We start from the raw sequence: 18,179 nt of genomic DNA, 5'->3' as shown, positions 1-18,179 counted from the left end.
TATTTTATACTAATGAAGCCGTTACTGATGTGAAGGGGCTCGTCATCTCTCTCGCATACTGAATGCATCACTGTTACAAACAGGGCTCATGTTCCAGGGTGTGAGGTTGGCAGTCCAGGCTGTCAAGAAAGGTAGAGCTATGTGCTGACATGTCACTCAAGATAAATCAGGCTTATCACGTTGACAGGTGTTTGTCCACCTGCTATAAACATCTCCCACACCTCACACCTTCACCATCTCTTCACAGATTATTTATAAGGCTGCCGGCTTCGTAATCTGCCCCTGTTTACTCTCTTGCTGTGGCTCTAATATCAGGTCAGCAATCCGCAGCTGATTTACAATACTAGTTAGCGAGGTGAGTAATGACCCTGGATGGTCTGGGAGGATAGCTTGTAATCAGCAGAGGTCAGAGATGCATGTGATACTCTAACTGTAATTACAGCCCTCTATAGGCCTTACACCCACATACACCTCAGCTGAGCGTCTGCCAATTCTGAGCAATAATCTTCTCTTTCCCTTTTCGCTGCTCAGGGTTCAATGCCACTGGCCGCAACAAGCCCACGGTCAGGGTGAGGTCCCATTTCAATGTCAGCTCTTTATATAGCAGCTTTTTGTAAGAGAGCCCTCTGGCAGAGGAAGTCAGGGTATGAAGGTTGAGTTACATGAGCTTGCAGAGCTAAATGAGTCACTGGATAGCAGATTGTTGCCATCGCTCCCATATAGTGTCAACTTTGGTATGTATCCAAGTAAAGGTCCTGCCAAGCTAACAGGAGCTAATTTAGTGCTCAGGCTACACATGGAGCAGCTCGTCATTAAAAGGCGCCATAACAACAGGATGCCACAGAGGACACTGTGGTAGCAGTGTCCACATAAGTTTGATCACTAAATTCTACTATTTCATATTGGAGTGTAATGTTTCTGAACTCCAACATATTCCAGATATTGTCATGGTTTGTGGTTTCCGTTCTGTAAGGATCTTCTGGTTTGTCTGTTTTCTTTTTTAATTTTAATTTTCTGTTACTGCTTGTCATATGCCCCAGATGTCCTCAGTTGCTCATACCTGGTCTGCACCTGTTCCTCCTTGAATCACCTGCATTATGGTTTTAGTTCTTCCCTGCATTGACAAAGTATATGTTTTCGGTCTTGGGTAAGTAAGGTTTACATTACATTTTGCAAATGCTTTTCAGATCTACCTTTATACCGCTTTGACCTGCACTTGTGTCCTCCTCTGAGTGTGAACCCTTGCAACTCCAGCTTAACTTGTGTGCTTAGGCAGACATTTTTCAACTGCCTTTGGGTTTGTCATATGATCTTTACCTAACTGCAAACAGGCAGCAATGTTTCCTTTTGAAGAGCAGGAGATGCAAAGAATGCTTGGCAAAATGCCACATCTTCTGTTTTCTTGAGGCCCACATTTGGCCTTACTGATGTCGTGACTCAGCGTGAGTATGTTTGCCTAAACTCAGCCACAGATCCACAAGACACCACCCAAGTTTAGACATCTTTGGATTATGTCTTGCCTTGACAACACATGCGGTTGCTCAAGTTAGGCTCAGCTCAGATGTGGCCCAAAGCACCCTAATTAGGCCCAAATGTGTCTGCTATCTGTGGCTCTCTGCTTATAGCCCTACCATGCTATTGTTGTTTGTTCAGATATTTCTGGTACTTACAGTTATGTAATATTTGATCATTTCTTTCAATTAACAAATGAGCAAGAAAAACTTTAGTCAAATTTTTCAAAATATTTGTTTAACTTTGGGTCTCATATTTGATATAAAAAATCATACTGAAATAGAATCCATAACAATTTTAAAGGGTTCACACAGTATACAGTATAGTACAGTATAGAAGGAAGATATTAAATGATTCTGTAGGGGTAAGAAATATGACTAAATATTTTAGTAAGAAATGTAAGAAAAATAAATCTTTGATTTTGGTTTTTCTAAAACTTTAACAAAGATATCAGCATATTTTCAAAGATACAGAAATTATAGTGCTTTTGAGTTTTTTTCCAGAGCTATTTGTGCTTAGAGTCTGTTAAAATCCATTAATTGTACCCAGAACATCTCCTTTCTAAGTAATGATTTACAAAAATCAAGTTGTTGCGCCAGTCATGGTTTTTGAGAGGATTAGTACATTCAGATATTAATTTTCCCTTGTGTGAAATGGTGGGTTGCTAGTATGCATGGCAGTAGAGTTGAGCCAAGGGGCAGAGGCTACAAAAGGAGGTGCAGAGTTCATTTCACTTCTTGACTTGACACACCTGAGAGCAGTGTTTGAACAGCCTTTGTCTGTTGATTTTACATCACGTTTGGTGAGGATCACAAAACTTAAGCTGAACAGTCAAGATATAAGGTATGACAAGTTATTTAATTTCATATAAATTTCTTGGATGGTTAACATAGTGTTTTATACAGCTTTCAATCAGCAGCGTGTCTCTGATTCTAAGAAAGGGGGGATGGCTGTGCTCCAGGTATTAGTTTTTGGTGTTTTCTTAACTGACCAATTGAATGGGTCCTTTTCTTTGTTTGTTCGACAAATTTGGCTGTACTAAGAAGGCAGATTGATTGGGAGAGGTGTGTTTTAGCACGTGTTTTGTTGTGTTGTCAATTACCATTATTTATGGTGGTTTTCTTGCTTTCTTGACTTTTATGTACGGTGCAAGCTTAGCCTATTATTTATTTCTCTACAACAGCCACCATAGTAATGCCAGATAGTCTCCCCATGTCTTTGTTGGTCTGCTAAACATATTCTAATGGAAATATTGTTCCCCTCCTCTTTGTGATAACCAGTATCTACAAAGATTTTATAATGTAATGTTTTAGTATAGTGGTCTCTTGTTCCAGTTTTTTCAGGGTTTTTGAGGTTTAATATCACTCGATCTCACCTGTATCAGAATCTAAAAAGTCATACGGACGCTGCTTTCATTCAAAGATGATTTTTATCAACTTTATTTCAAACAAATAAGGAACTCTAAAGTGAAAACAGCTTGTTTGCTGAGGAAAACCAAAAGTTCTGATCTTTGATCAGTAGGTAAATATTCAGATTCTGATTATATTACTTGGAGAACCTATACATACTATATGTGTCCAGGCTCACATTATTATGTGTGTTCAGAACCCAGAGTTTAAACATTTTGGTAAACCTCTGTCCAGGACTACACGAGTATTAACCTACACTGACAGAACTTCAGACTTCCTGATTCTCTAGATCATATCATTTTATGTGCATATTAATGAATTCGACATAGGTCTATTAGCGTGCCATGAATAATTATCATGCAAATTTAGAAAACTCATTACATTTGTATTACAAGAGTAGCAGGTGGGGTAATTTGAGTCATTTTGCCTATATGCAGACATCGAGATGATGGACTGTGTCTGGAAAAGACAAGCTGAGTCGGTCAGTGGATCTACCGCACAGTAAGGAGAATTTAGGCTCATCATAAAAGATTTCTCCCTGCCTCTTATTTCACTTGGACACTTTTATGTTTTTTTTATTTTCTACCTCATTGCAGCCGTGAGCTGTCTGCTGATTTACACACACTGGCAGTGAAGCTCAGAGGCCCCTGGAGATGGTGCCCTCTACACCTCCATTTTTTTCCCCCCATTGTTTCTCAGCCCTCTGTTGTCTTCTCTGTGCCACTGCTGGCAGCGTCTCCACTCTGGGTCTGACCAAAGACCTCCCCCTCTACTCGTTCCTCATCCCTAACAAGACGTGAGTCTGCAGGGACTTGATCTTGTGACACAGAGAGGGCAATGCTCCCCTGTGCCAAGACACAAATTCATATAACGATGTGAAAATGTACATCATGTCTGTATCTGTGTCTGTCTTATGCTATGTTTACATAGTAATAAAACAGCCAATGGCCCATACACTCAGGTATCTCTCAGTGTGCACATTTCATGGCAAATTTCTTACACTTATATGAACTTGTTAGTCAATGATTGAAATAAGCTTACATTCCTTCATGTGGATAACTGTATTTTAGCATTGCTTAATGAGCATTTGATAAAATATAAGCATATAGAGTAAACATAGGCATGCCATATTGTCTTGATACTTTGTCCTTCCTTCTCCTCTATCCATTTTTGGCTGCACGCGCCAAAGGAAACATCTTAACACACAGTATTATTTCAGGATATTATGATCTCAACTTCCCTTTTTCCTCCCCTAAGCCCCACGTGTTTGAGGCAGAGGAGCTGCTTTCACGCTGATCAGCTCTGATTGCAGGGGATGGGAAGCTGTTGCTCGCCTTGGTACAGTGAGCACGTCCGTTCCCAGTAATTGCTACAGCTACACACCAAAAGGCAACAGCATGTGGAGGCGGGATAGAATAGCTATGCATAACTGAGGATATGTACGGCTGCTGGGTTTCTGGGGCGAATAACTGATGGTCCTTATGTGAGCTCATTTAAATCTGTGACATTTGAGAGACATGGAAAAATGTTCAAGCCTTGAGGAAGATTTTTATCATCATTTATTTTTACCATATCAAAGCAGCTTTAAGGTGTTGGCTTTTGAAAACAATATATAACACACACACACACACACATCTACAAGCTTATGGAATTTCTTTTGTTTCAAGGTAAATCATGAATTTACAAAGTATTGGCATGAATTGTCAATGAGTTTGTTATAAACACAGACTCTCACAGTGTTGCTCCTTTAGTGAATGGGATTGTCTTGTTGTATATTAAGCTATGCATCAATATCACCAGCTTGTGCCATTATCATATCACTACTGTTGTGTATAATTCTGGCATAGTTTCTTTAGGATTCATTCGCCATCTTTTACCATGACAGTCAGGTTAGTCTGATATCGACTCATCCTGGTTCCTCAGAGTTGCAGTCACAGAGATTTAATATCTCAAATGGTGCTGAGCTGCTATTGCTACTAATGGATTCTGTATAATGTGGCACTTAAAATGCATGAGCAACCTCTGATTTATCTGTAATTTGCCTCCACTGGAGCATATCTCCTTCAATGCTTCCATTTGTTTTTCAGCTCTCTAGAGAAAATCCTGATTGGGATTTTATATTGTTACACGTCCGACAATCTGCCTCTCTCGAACACTATAAAATTGACTTTTTTTTCTTCTTTATATCGGTAGATCCAGCAAGAGATCATGACATTACATGAGATATGAGGTGTGGTTTATTTGAGCTGTTTAGGAGGGTGGACATGCTGGCCTGGTCTGAGGCACATGCACTTCTTCAGAAAAAAATGCAATATTTCTTTATCTGGTTTTCTACTGTCAATCATACTTTTCTGATTTTTCCAACCCATCCATTTTGAGAGCTGAGTAGTTTCAATCAATCACTTTGCCTTTTACTCTTTCTGACCTCTTTGAGGGTCATACAACATAATGCAGAGAGCTGTTAGTATTGAGGCTGATCTAATAGGATTGATGTTGTCGCTGTTGCCATGGCAGCCGAGCTGTATGGACAGGCTAGTCTACAGCAGCTCAAGGTTAACAGCCACTGGACCAGAGTCACAGACCATTAACAGAGAAGTCAATATTCTTGGACAGGTCAGATTTAAGCCAGCAGTGTTTAAACGTTTCAATCCGGTGGACAGCAGGAAATAAACAAGGATTCAGCCTTACAAAGACCTGTTAGCATTGTCAAGCTATGTTAAAGGAACCAATGCATGCAGTAGGCATGTACATATCTCACTATTAGCCTCAAAGCCCAACAAGATTACTTCTTTCCCTTTGGCATCAAGATTTTAGTACAGTTTCATCAGGTCTGTAATGACACTTAACTGTTTGAATAGAGCCCCAAATTTGGCAATTTTAATTACTTAAAATGTATGCACCTTACTACATTATTAATCTGCTAATGTATGTTTACTGTAAGAGTCAGAGGATGGAAAGTTAGACCTGGTTTTTAACACACAGAATGTAAGTGGTTTACAAAATACAAAATATAGTTTAAGTTTTAGACAAACAAAGAATGACAATTCCTCCAAAATTTTCATAAGAAAGACAATGAGTTGACGTTAACCTCCTAATCTTTTTTCATTTCTTGGAGATGCCTAAAAATGTTACTTCTGCTGAAGCAAACATATAAAACAGCCTTATAATGAATCAGTGATATGGTAATGTTACTGAAAATATTCAGTTAAAAAAATCTACAGGTCTAATACATTATCTGTAATAGAAAAAGCACAACAAATGCTACATCCATTTAGTCACAGTATTACTGGTTGCTGGAATCTTCTCTGCTGCCATGTGCCTCTCTTTGGTTCTATCAATATAATGAACACTACTGGAGTGGAACACCATTCTGCCAAAAAATATTGGCATTTCCACATTTAATGTTGAATTTTCACCCTTAGGGGAGGTGGAACAAAACTATGCCAGGAAAATGTCCCCCATTAATACCCTATCTCCTCACTGTAAGGTCAAGGAGAATTGTTTTGAATACATGTCGATCTTATTTCAACTGGTTCTTTCACACGACCTGCTCCTAAAATGATCAGCCATTTTTTTTTTTTTTGTGTGTAACTTCTTTTCATAGGAGAAAAATTGCTATTGAGTTGACACTGCAGCATTAGTGAATGTGTTTGAAGGTGCAGGAAAATACTGCTTCACACTTGAAGCACTAATAAAAGTGATACATGCATACGCTGCATTAGCATATGTAAATGCATAACAACGAGCATCTGTATTCACACATCTTCAAGAAAGACATATCACCTCCCCTTCGAGTTTGTGTGCTCCCTACCATCCAGACTGTTCTGCTGCTCAGGGCAGGGTGTGAGATGATGTCACCCCCCTGTTCTCTATAATATAAGCCTATTGTCTGTTCCTGATCTGCATTCATAATGAACCACTCAGCTGCTGCAGAAGGAAAGAGCTAATCTAATTAGCTGTGGAGATATGTCAGCTTGCTATTTCTCTGTTTCGTGGTCATCACCTCTGCATGAGCTTGATGGTGCTCACATTGGGAGCACACGCTCGTGATTGACACACAAACACACACCTGTACGGACATAGCTGGGGAAATGACTGCAGTGAACAAGCTCATACTAACACAAAGCGAGGGAGACAGATTAAAAAGTGTGGCTTCTCAGTGCAGCTGGCAGTTTGCTCAGCAGGGAGTATTGTAGCCTGTCTACCTGGTGGCCCTCTCAGACATGATCGATTCCACTGGGATCTCATAGGACCTCCTACCTGCCACATAACTGACATGGGGGCTGGTTGAAAACTCTGCAGAGACCCTATTATATGTGTCATTCTGCTAAGTACTGCAGTGGCCACCAGATGACAAACTTCCAACACCCTACACTTTATTTGTAGTGGTATCCACATAAATACACATTAGGTTGTCAGTGCTTGAGATATTACACTGTTGTCTGGACATATTTCATTCTATGAATGACCAAAATTCATGATGTTTCAGTAAAGTTTGTTTATGAAGCAAACAGAGACATTACAGCATATGTTCATGAGATATGGGAAATTAACAAAATGTGACAGCACTGCCACCCTCAGGCTAATTGTTGCTACAGCTTTTTCTGGTACTCTCACAGGACGCTGATATATTTTAGCTATACAAAGGAGGTGGGGGGCATACATTAATTCTCTTCTTCTTTTTTTAAAATTTAGTTATTAGGAGCACAGATGCACTGTGGCCAAAAAGTACATGACAATGAAAAACGAGTATTTTTCTTCAACAGATAAGCTGATGATTAAAACATAATTTAGAAAAAAAAAGGCATACAGGAGATATTGAATATTTTCCAGCATTCTTCTAGTTCTATGAATTTGATGTTTTCATAACGAACCAGACGAGAAGCTGAGCATCTCCTCCTGACTGGTCCCTATGAGATCAAGGGAAGCTGTTCTCTTGGTTTTGTGTTTTGCCAAACCTTTAATCCGGTGCTCTGGATCGCTACACTCTAAGCTGAAAGAACACAAGCAAGAACAGAGTTGGATGAGATTAGTGAATCAGCTACAAGCAACATTCATAATCCATCAGCCTATAGAAATCCACTAACAGGTTTCTTAAAAAGCTAATTTGCTTTGGTGTGGACTTCCCTGACGGGGTTCTGTAAAACACAGCATTATAATACCTATCTGAGTCGGATTCACAGGACATGTTGAGGTCCTTCTGTAGGTCCTCATCTGAGTGGAATCTCCTCAGACCGCTACGCCGGACAGCTTGGATCACAGAGTAGGGGGTTCTTCCAGCAACACAGGCCTCTATATTGGACACGCTGAGCTGCGACTGCAGGAAAAGGTGCAGGCAGCTGTCGGACAGCAGCAAGGGGCTCTGAAGGATTCTGAGAAATTGGGACATTGAACAGGTAAGGGTTGTCAAATTTAGTACATTATATTACCAACAAATTGGGTGTAAACAAACTTTTGATGTGGTATGTCAAAGTTCATAAAAGTATTGATCGTTGAGGTTTATCTTACTGTTCTAAAAACCTCTGGAGGCCTTTCATCCGCTCAGTAATCTGTCGGCCATTATTAAGACTGAAGAAAGGGTTTTTGGGAGGCAGCTCCGGTAACTGCACCCTGCGAAAACCAAAACCGCAACAATTATTAACCATCGAGCAGATTACATAGAATCTGAATCTGTTGTTGTCACACAAGTTGTCGTTTTAAATCACAGCAACTATACTTACATTAGCATTGAATTTGCCTGCAGTTTCTGTCTGAGCCATACAAACTCACTGAACCTCCTTCTCACACTCGAAGTCTTCTTGGTGAAGCACACGCTGGAAGTCTAAAACAGGACGCAGCGCCACACTCAGACATTACAAACAAATGTAGAATTAAATCAAACTATTTTCAATCTTAATACTTACATGCAAACAAATTTCATAGTCTATGTAGGCATGCCAGAAGTCATTTTTCTGTATCCGTGGGTCCCGCACCCAGACACTGATAACCTGCTGCATGGAGAAGGCAGGCAAGACACTAAACTGAATGTAGACGCAGGAAAAAGAGGAAGGCTTTTATTGTAAAATTGAGGAAGTGCGATGACGCCACAAAAACCAGGATAGGAAAATCCCACAGAATTTCTTTTCTTTCGCAGCACAAAAGTTGTAGTTATTTTAAAGGCTGTATCAAAGTATAATGTGACTTTTTAATGAAGCATTCACATTCAAAGTGTAACTTCCGACCCACCTGATTCACATTTCCTTCAATTTCTTCTCTTATAATCCAAAATGTTTTTGAAGACTGAATCCTGGGAACCTAAAATCAGACACTGTCCAGCGCTGAGCTTGTGCTTCTTCTTTCCACTTTTACAGTAAAGGATCAAAGGTTTCAAAACAGTCACAAGACTGACAAAAGCTCCTCCTCAAAACTGTTAAATAAAGCCTACAAAACACCACTGCTGTATTTCTTTTTAACTGCCTGCAAATTAGATAAAATAAAAAAAAACATCTGAAGCTTACACATATGATGTTAAGCCATGTTTTTTGACTGGTTTCTTTCACGGATGTTCATGTGATCAAAGTGAATGAAAAGTGTCACAAAAAAAGTTTTAGTTTATTCACAGACTTCACAGATCCAAGGTCAACAGTTACAGTAGCTCAGTAGTAGGTGTGTTTAAAGAGGTTTAAGGTTCAGCTGAGTGTCCCATAACAGTCATGGGTGATATGTAAAGTCAGGACAGTGCCATCAGGAGAAAAGTATCAAGTACACAGATGTAGAATTACAGTCAGTGACAATGCCCTGTGTGAAGAGACAGTCTCATAACTAAAGTGCTACATTGAACAGTTGTCCTCCTCATTACAGACTCTTTCCATCATCTCAGTACATTTATTTTTAGAAATAGGGACATTTTGAATCATTTTACCACGACTTCATTTAGGCTAAAAGCACCAAATATTTAAATTTGTTTTGCAAAGTTATAACAAATAAGGAGGAGAAGAAAACATGTGGTACAAGCAGCCAATTGAAAATACGGGAAATTTCTGTTGGGCAACTTCTTTTTCTTCTTCTTTTTTTTCACATTTTACATCAATCACGACGATAAAAAAAAAAAAAAAAAAAGCTCTGACAATAAACACCAACACGCAATAAAATCAAGACATCGGGTCAACAATCTTTAGCTCTAAACAAGGGCTGCAGGGACGTAGTACTAACATGGTGCTAAAACACAAGAGATAAAGCCCACACTAAACAAACAACCCTCCCAGAGTGAGTTACTCGTTGCTAAACAGGATAAAAAAAGGAAAAAAACCCTAAACTACTCAGAACAATTTCTTAAAACCAAAACACGTCCACAGTGATTAAGTCTGCTACATAATGACACAAGGAAAAAGCTGCAACAGGTTAGTTTGACCTCAAATCAGTCGCTCCGCGCTAAAGTTAGTTTTAGTCTCCATCGCTGTGTCCTCAAAGGCAAAGTGACCTTTCGAGCACCACAGGGCTGAGAGCACTTGGAATCCATCCCCCGCTAAGGATCTGGCAGAGTGAAAACTCTACCGACAGCAGGGATGGGATTTCACACTGTGCGCCTCTAATGTCAGCTGATGGAGGACACTTGATGGAGGTTAAACTAAGCTTCAGGTGAGAGTGCAGCCGTCTCATCAGCTCTCCTCCGCACACAACCCACGCAGTGTTTTCACTGCTCCTCGTCTCCACAGTGCCAGGTCAGCTTCTGCTCGTAGAAGTCGATGACGACCTGGGGACATCGGGCGCTCGCTTCATGGGCCGGCAGCAGGGCAACGTCATCCGAGTTCTTCCTAAGGGGGAAAAGCACAAGAGGGGGAAATCACTGACAGGGCCTCCCACTTTCAGCAGCAGCACAGATTCAGACAGTTTAAAAAGCAGTAAGTTCTCATATATGGAAAAATATATATATATTTCTTATTGGAATATCAGCCATGTTGCAGCAGCTTCAAAACATTTGTTTCATGTTCCAGTGAGGGTTTAACACTGCTTTGCAAGGTCTCACTGAATGAAAAGTTGAAGCTTTCATGTAGCGTAGCTGAATGCCTGAACTTGCACGCTAAATGTCATCATCGTCCAAAGACCACACGCCCCGTGTGTGTCTAAAAATGTTCACTATCAAAAGGGAACACCAGATCTCACTCATAGCGATCCATCCGACCTAATGAATCTCCTTCACAGCTGTAAAAGGGAAGACCTACGTTCTCTTTAACATTTCAGGTTTTTTTGTATTAATGACTCTGAAAACCTCAATACTGACGATGAAAAAAAAAAATTAATCCATTTCAATACGACTCTAAAATCTGATGTGGAAAACTTGATTTATTTCCCCTGTAACTACACAAATGGTTAAGTGTAAGTCTTCTTTTCTTGGATTGGAGAATGCTGGAGAATTGGAGACTGAAACCTTTGAGAGTTTTCTGCACCTTTTCCAACTTTCCATATTAGCTCTGCATGTTTTGCAATTGAGCGAATACATAAAAAGAAATTTAAAAATAAGAAAAGAGAAAAGTCAGGTTTGGACAATCATTCTGGTCCTTAATAAAACAGCTGATATAGAAAAAAAAGGCAGCAAAGGCTTCTTTGTAAGGCTTCAATTAGTTATCATGAAAGTGTTTCTTTAACCCAGCCACCAGAGCAAAATGATGACATTTCCTAGAATTTTCTCGAAGCAAATACTGATATCTCAGCCATCTTGTGTCTTCACTTGTCTCTTCATCCAGTCCACAAGTTCGCATTAGGAAGTTGAGGGTTTCTCTGAAGGTTAGAGACCATCTTCTTTAGCCATCGGCAGTTTCACAAGTCTCTTCCTGTTCCTTTTTTTTTTTTTTATAAAATCAAGATATTTATCCACTCAGAGGCCACTTCATCATTCACACTTGTACATCATTGTACTTGTAACTGCCTGAGCCGCTTGAGTGTTCTCTTAACGCTCAGAAAAATAACTAACTCTGAGCTCAGTATACACCTGGGCCAAAATGCATTTTAAAAAAAGCTCACAACCAGACAAGGAAGGCAGGGAGCGGAAGAACAAAATGGACGCATGTTTGGAGGAGAGACTCTGCAGATTAATCGCCATTATCTACAACTCTGTAATGGCACTGATGGAGGCGGGCACCCCAAAGGGTAGTACGATGGAGGCGGGCACCCCAAAGGGTAGTACGATGGAGGCGGGCACCCCAAAGGGTAGAACGATGGAGGCGGGCACCCCAAAGGGTAGTACGATGGAGGCGGGCACCCCAAAGGGTAGTACGATGGAGGCGGGCATCCCAAAGGGTAGTACGATGGAGGCGGGCACCCCAAAGGGTAGTACGATGGAGGCAAGCACCCCAAAGGGTAGTACGATGGAGGCGGGCACCTCAAAGGGTAGTACGATGGAGGCAAGCACCCCAAAGGGTAGTACGATGGAGGCAAGCACCCCAAAGGGTAGTACGATGGAGGCGGGCACCCCAAAGGGTAGCACGATGGAGGCGGGCACCCCAAAGGGTAGTACGATGGAGGCGGGCACCCCAAAGGGTAGTACGATGGAGGCGGGCATCCCAAAGGGTAGTACGATGGAGGCGGGCACCCCAAAGGGTAGCACGATGGAGGCGGGCACCCCAAAGGGTAGTACGATGGAGGCAAGCACCCCAAAGGGTAGCACGATGGAGGCGGGCACCCCAAAGGGTAGCACGATGGAGGCGGGCACCCCAAAGGGTAGTACGATGGAGGCGGGGACCCCAAAGGGTAGTACGATGGAGGCAAGCACCCCAAAGGGTAGTACGATGGAGGCGGGCACCCCAAAGGGTAGTACGATGGAGGCGGGCACCCCAAAGGGTAGTACGATGGAGGCAAGCACCCCAAAGGGTAGTACGATGGAGGCGGGCACCTCAAAGGGTAGTACGATGGAGGCAAGCACCCCAAAGGGTAGTACGATGGAGGCAAGCACCCCAAAGGGTAGTACGATGGAGGCGGGCACCCCAAAGGGTAGCACGATGGAGGCGGGCACCCCAAAGGGTAGTACGATGGAGGCGGGCACCCCAAAGGGTAGTACGATGGAGGCGGGCATCCCAAAGGGTAGTACGATGGAGGCGGGCACCCCAAAGGGTAGCACGATGGAGGCGGGCACCCCAAAGGGTAGTACGATGGAGGCAAGCACCCCAAAGGGTAGCACGATGGAGGCGGGCACCCCAAAGGGTAGCACGATGGAGGCGGGCACCCCAAAGGGTAGTACGATGGAGGCGGGGACCCCAAAGGGTAGTACGATGGAGGCAAGCACCCCAAAGGGTAGTACGATGGAGGCGGGCACCCCAAAGGGTAGTACGATGGAGGCGGGCACCCCAAAGGGTAGTACGATGGAGGCGGGCACCTCAAAGGGTAGTACGATGGAGGCAAGCACCCCAAAGGGTAGTACGATGGAGGCAAGCACCCCAAAGGGTAGTACGATGGAGGCAAGCACCCCAAAGGGTAGTACGATGGAGGCGGGCACCCCAAAGGGTAGCACGATGGAGGCGGGCACCCCAAAGGGTAGTACGATGGAGGCGGGCACCCCAAAGGGTAGTACGATGGAGGCGGGCATCCCAAAGGGTAGTACGATGGAGGCGGGCACCCCAAAGGGTAGCACGATGGAGGCGGGCACCCCAAAGGGTAGTACGATGGAGGCAAGCACCCCAAAGGGTAGCACGATGGAGGCGGGCACCCCAAAGGGTAGCACGATGGAGGCGGGCACCCCAAAGGGTAGTACGATGGAGGCGGGCACCCCAAAGGGTAGTACGATGGAGGCAAGCACCCCAAAGGGTAGTACGATGGAGGCGGGCACCCCAAAGGGTAGTACGATGGAGGCGGGCACCCCAAAGGGTAGTACGATGGAGGCGGGCACCCCAAAGGGTAGTACGATGGAGGCGGGCACCCCAAAGGGTAGTACGAAGGAGGCGGGCACCCCAAAGGGTAGTACGATGGAGGCGGGCACCCCAAAGGGTAGCACGATGGAGGCGGGCACCCCAAAGGGTAGTACGATGGAGGCGGGCACCCCAAAGGGTAGTACGATGGAGGCGGGCATCCCAAAGGGTAGTACGATGGAGGCGGGCACCCCAAAGGGTAGCACGATGGAGGCGGGCACCCCAAAGGGTAGTACGATGGAGGCAAGCACCCCAAAGGGTAGCACGATGGAGGCGGGCACCCCAAAGGGTAGCACGATGGAGGCGGGCACCCCAAAGGGTAGTACGATGGAGGCGGGGACCCCAAAGGGTAGTACGATGGAGGCAAGCACCCCAAAGGGTAGTACGATGGAGGCGGGCACCCCAAAGGGTAGTACGATGGAGGCGGGCACCCCAAAGGGTAGTACGATGGAGGCGGGCACCTCAAAGGGTAGTACGATGGAGGCAAGCACCCCAAAGGGTAGTACGATGGAGGCAAGCACCCCAAAGGGTAGTACGATGGAGGCAAGCACCCCAAAGGGTAGTACGATGGAGGCGGGCACCCCAAAGGGTAGCACGATGGAGGCGGGCACCCCAAAGGGTAGTACGATGGAGGCGGGCACCCCAAAGGGTAGTACGATGGAGGCGGGCATCCCAAAGGGTAGTACGATGGAGGCGGGCACCCCAAAGGGTAGCACGATGGAGGCGGGCACCCCAAAGGGTAGTACGATGGAGGCAAGCACCCCAAAGGGTAGCACGATGGAGGCGGGCACCCCAAAGGGTAGCACGATGGAGGCGGGCACCCCAAAGGGTAGTACGATGGAGGCGGGCACCCCAAAGGGTAGTACGATGGAGGCAAGCACCCCAAAGGGTAGTACGATGGAGGCGGGCACCCCAAAGGGTAGTACGATGGAGGCGGGCACCCCAAAGGGTAGTACGATGGAGGCGGGCACCCCAAAGGGTAGTACGATGGAGGCGGGCACCCCAAAGGGTAGTACGAAGGAGGCGGGCACCCCAAAGGGTAGTACGATGGAGGCAAGCACCCCAAAGGGTAGTACGATGGAGGCGGGCACCCCAAAGGGTAGCACGATGGAGGCGGGCACCCCAAAGGGTAGTACGATGGAGGCGGGCACCCCAAAGGGTAGTACGATGGAGGCGGGCATCCCAAAGGGTAGTACGATGGAGGCGGGCACCCCAAAGGGTAGCACGATGGAGGCGGGCACCCCAAAGGGTAGCACGATGGAGGCGGGCACCCCAAAGGGTAGTACGATGGAGGCGGGCACCCCAAAGGGTAGTACGATGGAGGCGGGCACCCCAAAGGGTAGTACGATGGAGGCGGGCACCCCAAAGGGTAGTACGATGGAGGCGTGTACGATGGAGGCGGGCACCCCAAAGGGTAGTACGATGGAGGCGTGTACGATGGAGGCGGGCACCCCAAAGGGTAGTACGATGGAGGCGTGAACCCCAAAGGGTAGTACGATGGAGGCGGGCACCCCAAAGGGTAGTACGATGGAGGCGTGAACCCCAAAGGGTAGTACGATGGAGGCGTGTACGATGGAGGCGGGCACCCCAAAGGGTAGTACGATGGAGGCGGGCACCCCAAAGGGTAGTACGATGGAGGCGGGCACCCCAAAGGGTAGTACGATGGAGGCGGGCACCCCAAAGGGTAGTACGATGGAGGCGTGTACGATGGAGGCGGGCACCCCAAAGGGTAGTACGATGGAGGCGTGTACGATGGAGGCGGGCACCCCAAAGGGTAGTACGATGGAGGCGTGAACCCCAAAGGGTAGTACGATGGAGGCGGGCACCCCAAAGGGTAGTACGATGGAGGCGTGAACCCCAAAGGGTAGTACGATGGAGGCGTGTACGATGGAGGCGGGCACCCCAAAGGGTAGTACGATGGAGGCAAGCACCCCAAAGGGTAGTACGATGGAGGCAAGCACCCCAAAGGGTAGTACGATGGAGGCAAGCACCCCAAAGGGTAGTACGATGGAGGCGTGCACGTGTAAAGTCCCGATCAGTTTGTGCAACATGGAAGCAATAAATACAGCATTAGAGCTTTGTCTCTCTAGCTATCAATACAATTTGCACTGCACAATATAAAAAGAACAAGTTCTAAAACAGCAACAAAACAGATCAACGACTTCATAGACCTGACACTAGATACCTTGTTATCTTTGCTGCACTCTGAACAAGAGCATTGCAACTTTAAATGGCCACAATTTTGCCACCATGCAGCCATTTAGCAAAAAAAAAAAGGTGGCTTTTGGTCAGCGTAGAGGAAGCTGCAGTTACCATTTGACTAGGAACATGAGCTCTCCCTTTCTGTCTGTGGAGCCGATGATGCATTCAGGCTCGAGGTAAGTGCTGAGGTCGGTGGGGGTGTCTGACTGGTCGTCATCTGACTGGAGGAAGTTGTTGCCGCTCTGCACAGCCTGAGCCTCTTGCTGAGACCGCACACAGGACTGTGGTGAGAATAACAAAGAGGAACAGTGGAAACAGCAGTTAGAGTTAATCCACCAAGACAACGTTCGTGTTAGAAACAGTCAAGGTGTGGCATGTTTTTTCTGTACTTGCCCATCATGAAAAAAAAAAGGAACTTCAATTGCTTTGACTTTCAGTAGCATTGCAAAACTAACCGCTTTCTCATGCCATTTAGTTTCATGTTCAGTCCTAAAACTGGCAGGAAAATAAGAAATCTATGCAAATAGTCAGATGATATGACTAAACTCTGACTACGACTAATAGAAAAACCTTCCTGAATTTTCTTCGACTTCCAAGAAATGCCCTAAATCTAAAAGAATATAAAGCTAGGCTTTTTTTCCTTTTACCTCTTTCACGTCTTTAGAAGCACAAGCTCCGTAAAAAATAACTCATTTACATTTCCACCACTTCTTCTCACTCACAATTTCCGTCTCTTGCTCAGTCATTTCTTCTTTGGGAATCAACTCCTGCTCACTCTGCTCTTCTTCATTCCCCTCTGAGAAACAGGCGTTCCTCAAAAACTCCTCAATGAGTTCAGGGCAGTCCAGATTGTCCTCAGGCTCCCATGTGTTTTCTGCACTGTGATCACACCAAGAGGGACGAGAGAGTTTCACTGTCGGGGCTAAGCAAAACGTTACAAGACAAAAAAGCCATCCAAGTCACTGATTGTGCAACAAATCTCACTCACTCGGTGAAGCCTTTCCACTTCAGGAAGTACTCTACTCTTCCGTTAGAGACTCTGCGGCAAATTATTTTTTCCACCACAAACTCTTGGACAATTGCGGTCTCCTCGGTCTTCCTCTGTTTGGCAGTCTGCTTCTTTCTCATTCTGCCATGATAAGAACAGAAAAAAAGAGGAAGCAAATTAACGCTTACAACAACACGGGCGAACAGGAAGTGTCAGTTTGTTTGGCTTTCTGTTAAAACGCCACACTGAGCTCGCACAGAAACACTTTTAATGCCGTGCGCGCTCTGATATTTGCACGACAACACGGCGGTGATGAGTGTTCAGCCGTGCCCTTCACACAATGATCCGTCCACTTATTATAGCGCTCCACCTGCTGTATCGCCGGAGAGCTCAACAGTGCAGCTTCTTCGCTGCCGAACGCAGCGTGTTTAGTTTCAGCATATGTTCACCCCGACAGCTTAGTTGCGACAATCATCTGCGGACAGCAGTCAGAACACATGAATGCAGCCGAGGCAGTGTGGTGCACCACACGATGTAATGAACAATATGAACGTACGCTGTCGGCACTTTATCTTGCTAGTCCCGCACAGTCTGCTGCGGTGCTGCTCTGCTCTGTGCTTGTAGCTGCAAACTACCCGCACACAGCGCCGTCGACGCAGCTTTGTGCGCAAATGTGTCGGTCCGACGCCGTGTTTGAAGGAGAGAAACAACTTTTCATGAATGAGTTAAAATTAAAGATGGCCGTTGATGCTCGGAGGAAGTGGTTGCCAAGGGAAAAGGTCATGCCAGGAAAACCGGGAGGAGACGACGGGGACGCGCACACCCCCCGACCAATCAGAGAGCAGTCCGCTCGTCCGTCCCCGTCCAGTGGTCCGGAACTGCCCTGCCACCCATGGGCGTCCTCTGGGTATAGCAGAGGACTGCGTGAAGGTGGGGGGGGGGGGGGTTTGTTTACATTGATCATTGTCACTCTAGTGTGGTTAAAAAAAAATCTTAATCAAAATATGGTCAAATTAAATTAATTAAAATGATAATACAGTACAAGTTTCATAGTATATTATATTATATTATATTATATTATATTATATTATATTATATTATATTATATTATATTATATTATATTATATTATATTATATTATATTATATTATTTCAAACATTTTAACATCTATGCACTAAACTCAAGAGCTT

The 18,179-nt window shown here is 45.0% G+C and overlaps 2 protein-coding genes across 2 annotated transcripts; both read right to left on the bottom strand.

Annotated features, from left to right (window-relative positions):
- Nucleotides 1–7,597: 7,597 nt before the first annotated feature.
- Nucleotides 7,598–9,421, bottom strand: snx10b (sorting nexin 10b). Its single transcript, XM_072394417.1, has 6 exons — nt 9,147–9,421; nt 8,825–8,941; nt 8,642–8,742; nt 8,430–8,531; nt 8,084–8,293; nt 7,598–7,914 (listed from the first exon to the last, which is right to left on the bottom strand). The coding sequence occupies exons 2-6, from the start codon at nt 8,915–8,917 to the stop codon at nt 7,785–7,787; spliced, it is 636 nt and encodes a 211-aa protein (XP_072250518.1). The 5' UTR covers nt 8,918–8,941; nt 9,147–9,421; the 3' UTR covers nt 7,598–7,784.
- Nucleotides 9,422–9,496: 75 nt separating this feature from the next.
- cbx3b (chromobox homolog 3b) lies at nt 9,497–17,787 on the bottom strand. The gene is given in 7 exon segments (XM_072394418.1): nt 9,497–10,714; nt 16,112–16,281; nt 16,723–16,879; nt 16,989–17,129; nt 17,556–17,606; nt 17,608–17,672; nt 17,674–17,787. Coding segments are annotated over 7 exon segments (804 nt in total). The 5' UTR covers nt 17,773–17,787; the 3' UTR covers nt 9,497–10,593.
- Nucleotides 17,788–18,179: the final 392 nt, after the last annotated feature.

Source organism: Leuresthes tenuis, unplaced genomic scaffold (assembly GCF_036924035.1).
Source record: "Leuresthes tenuis unplaced genomic scaffold, fLeuTen1.0.hap1 SCAF_10, whole genome shotgun sequence".
NCBI lineage: Eukaryota > Metazoa > Chordata > Actinopteri > Atheriniformes > Atherinopsidae > Leuresthes > Leuresthes tenuis.
This window is presented reverse-complemented; position numbering and strand designations above follow the sequence as displayed.

Bases quoted from the DNA above. Each gene is read 5' to 3' on its own strand.
- snx10b (XM_072394417.1), bottom strand. From the start codon at position 8,917: ATGCAGCAGGTTATCAGTGTCTGGGTGCGGGACCCACGGATACAGAAA. The intron at 8,532-8,641 runs GTAAGTATAGTT...TGGTTTTCGCAG, and splicing joins CAGGCAAATTCAATGCTAAT to GGTGCAGTTACCGGAGCTGC. The intron at 7,915-8,083 runs GTATTATAATGC...GTGTTCTTTCAG, and splicing joins TGTGAATCCGACTCAGATAG to CTTAGAGTGTAGCGATCCAG.